Here is a 2,211-nt window from a genome sequence, read left to right as displayed (position 1 = left end):
CCATCCCAGGACCCTGGATCATGGCCTGAGCTGAAAGCAGATGCTTAACTGACTGAGCCACCCAGGCGCCCCATCTAATTTTCTTTTCTTGTGGTTTTCTGGTTTCGACATCCAGGTAATGCTGGATTTCTGAAGTGAGTTTGGAAGTGTTCCATCCTCTTCTGTTATGTGGAAGAAGGACTGGTATGAATTCTTCTTTAGAACCACTTGGTTGACTTCCTTTCCAACTAGGGCCCGGCAGAATGGCTCCCGCAAAGAAGGGTGGCGAGAAGAAGAAGGGCCGTTCTGCCATCAACGAGGTAGTGACCAGAGAATACACCATCAACATTCACAAACGTATCCATGGAGTGGGTTTCAAGAAGCGTGCCCCTTGGGCACTCAAAGAGATCCGGAAATTTGCCATGAAGGAGATGGGAACTCCAGATGTGCGCATTGACACCAGGCTCAACAAAGCTGTCTGGGCCAAAGGAATAAGGAATGTTCCATATCGTATCCGTGTGCGGTTGTCCAGAAAATGTAACGAGGATGAAGATTCACCAAACAAGCTCTACACGCTGGTTACCTATGTACCTGTCACCACTTTCAAAAATCTACAGACTGTTAATGTGGATGATAACTAATCGCTGATTGTCAAATAAAGGTATAAAACTGCAAAAAAAAAAAAGAACCACTTGGTTGGGGGATCCCTGGGTGGTGCAGCGGTTTGGCGCCTGCCTTTGGCCCAGGGCGCGATCCTGGAGACCCGGGATCAAATCCCACGTCGGGCTCCCGGTGCATGGAGCCTGCTTCTCCCTCTGCCTGTGTCTCTGCCTCTCTCTCTCTCTCTCTCTGTGACTATCATAAATAAATAAAAAAAAAATTTAAAAAAATAAAATTCTTAAAAAAAAAAAAAAAAGGAACCACTTGGTTGGGCAGCCCTGCTGGTGCAGTGGTTTGGCGCCGCCTGCAGCCTAGGGTGTGATCCTGGAGACCTGGGATGGAGTCCCACATCGGGCTCCCTGCACGGAGCCTGCTTCTCCCTCTGTCTGTGTCTCTGCCTCTCTCTCTCTGTGTGTCTATGAATAAATAAAATCTTAAAACAAAAAAAAGAACCACTTGGTTATTTTTTAAAAATCTGGCTACTTTCTTATGATTTCTATTTCCTTATTGATAGTCTCCATTTGATTAGACAGTGTCACTAAAACTTCCTTAATTCTTCAAGCATTTTCTCAGTTCTTTGAATATATTTGTAATTGACTTTTAACTACTCATCCAACATCTGGCTCCTTTCAGAGGCAGTTTCTGCTGCCTGTTCTTTTTCATGTGTATGGGTCACATTTTCCAGTTTCTTTGCACAACTGGTAAATTTTCTTTGCATAGTGATATTCTCAATAACAGTAACTCTAGTGCTGGCTTCCCCTCCCCTTCCCCTCAAGGCCTGTTGTTTCTGCTTATTTTCTTGGTGGTTTGGCTGTATTGTGTTACTAAAATCCATTACCCTCTGCAGCATGCAGACTCCGAAAGTGCTCACCAGAAGGCACAGCCCTAGGCACACAGTCACCTCTCCTGATCTCCACCCTCTTCCTAATTGCTTACCATCAAACTTTCCATTATTTTGGGGAGCACCTTTAAGCCTGAACTTCCTCCTATTCTACTCCAAATAATGTCGGATCTCTTTGGAGCTCTCTATTCTTATAGCTTGCCTCTCTCCTATTGCTCTGGAGTTTCTCTCAGTGTGGCAGTGCCAGCTTCTCCTGGAGGGACATCCTGTTTTTTAAAGCATGGTGCTGTGTAGGGACAGTAACCTCTGCTTTCCTCTCCTGGCATAAATCCTCTGCACTACAAATGAGCTGGGTTGAGGGCTTTTGAGGCCTGTGTTCTTGGCTGGTTGTGTTTGTTGAATTTCCATCCTGAGTGGGTACTGGGTAGTGATGAAGACCCAGATCTCTCAAGCTTCCTCAATGTCTATTTGGGAGGAAATGAGAAATGCCGGTAGTTTGTTCTTCCTGGAAAGATACTATATCCCACAATGGGAAGCTGGAGAGAGAAAGCCCTATGTTCTTTTCTGGGTCGGCCCCGGGCAGAGCTTCATCATTCTGAGCTGGGCTGAGGAGGAGGGAAAGAAAGCAGCTCATGCCTCAAATACCACAGACATTCCCTATTCTCTCAAAGAGATTTAGAAGATTTTCCTGAATCAATGTTTCTTCATTTGCTGTATGCCTTGAACACACT

At 45.5% G+C, this 2,211-nt stretch overlaps 1 protein-coding gene across 1 annotated transcript; it reads left to right on the top strand.

Annotated features, from left to right (window-relative positions):
* The first annotated feature begins 221 nt into the window (after window positions 1-221).
* LOC129515921 (60S ribosomal protein L31-like) lies at window positions 222-650 on the top strand. The gene has a single exon (XM_055335144.1). It carries the CDS (start codon window positions 243-245, stop codon window positions 618-620), a length of 378 nt encoding a protein of 125 aa, XP_055191119.1. The 5' UTR covers window positions 222-242; the 3' UTR covers window positions 621-650.
* The last annotated feature ends 1,561 nt before the right edge of the window (window positions 651-2,211 follow it).

Source organism: Nyctereutes procyonoides, unplaced genomic scaffold (genome assembly GCF_905146905.1).
Source record: "Nyctereutes procyonoides isolate TBG_1078 unplaced genomic scaffold, NYPRO_anot_genome, whole genome shotgun sequence".
NCBI classification, from domain to species: Eukaryota; Metazoa; Chordata; class Mammalia; order Carnivora; family Canidae; genus Nyctereutes; species Nyctereutes procyonoides.
Note: the sequence above shows the minus strand (reverse complement) of the source record. Positions and strands in the feature narration are given on the sequence as shown.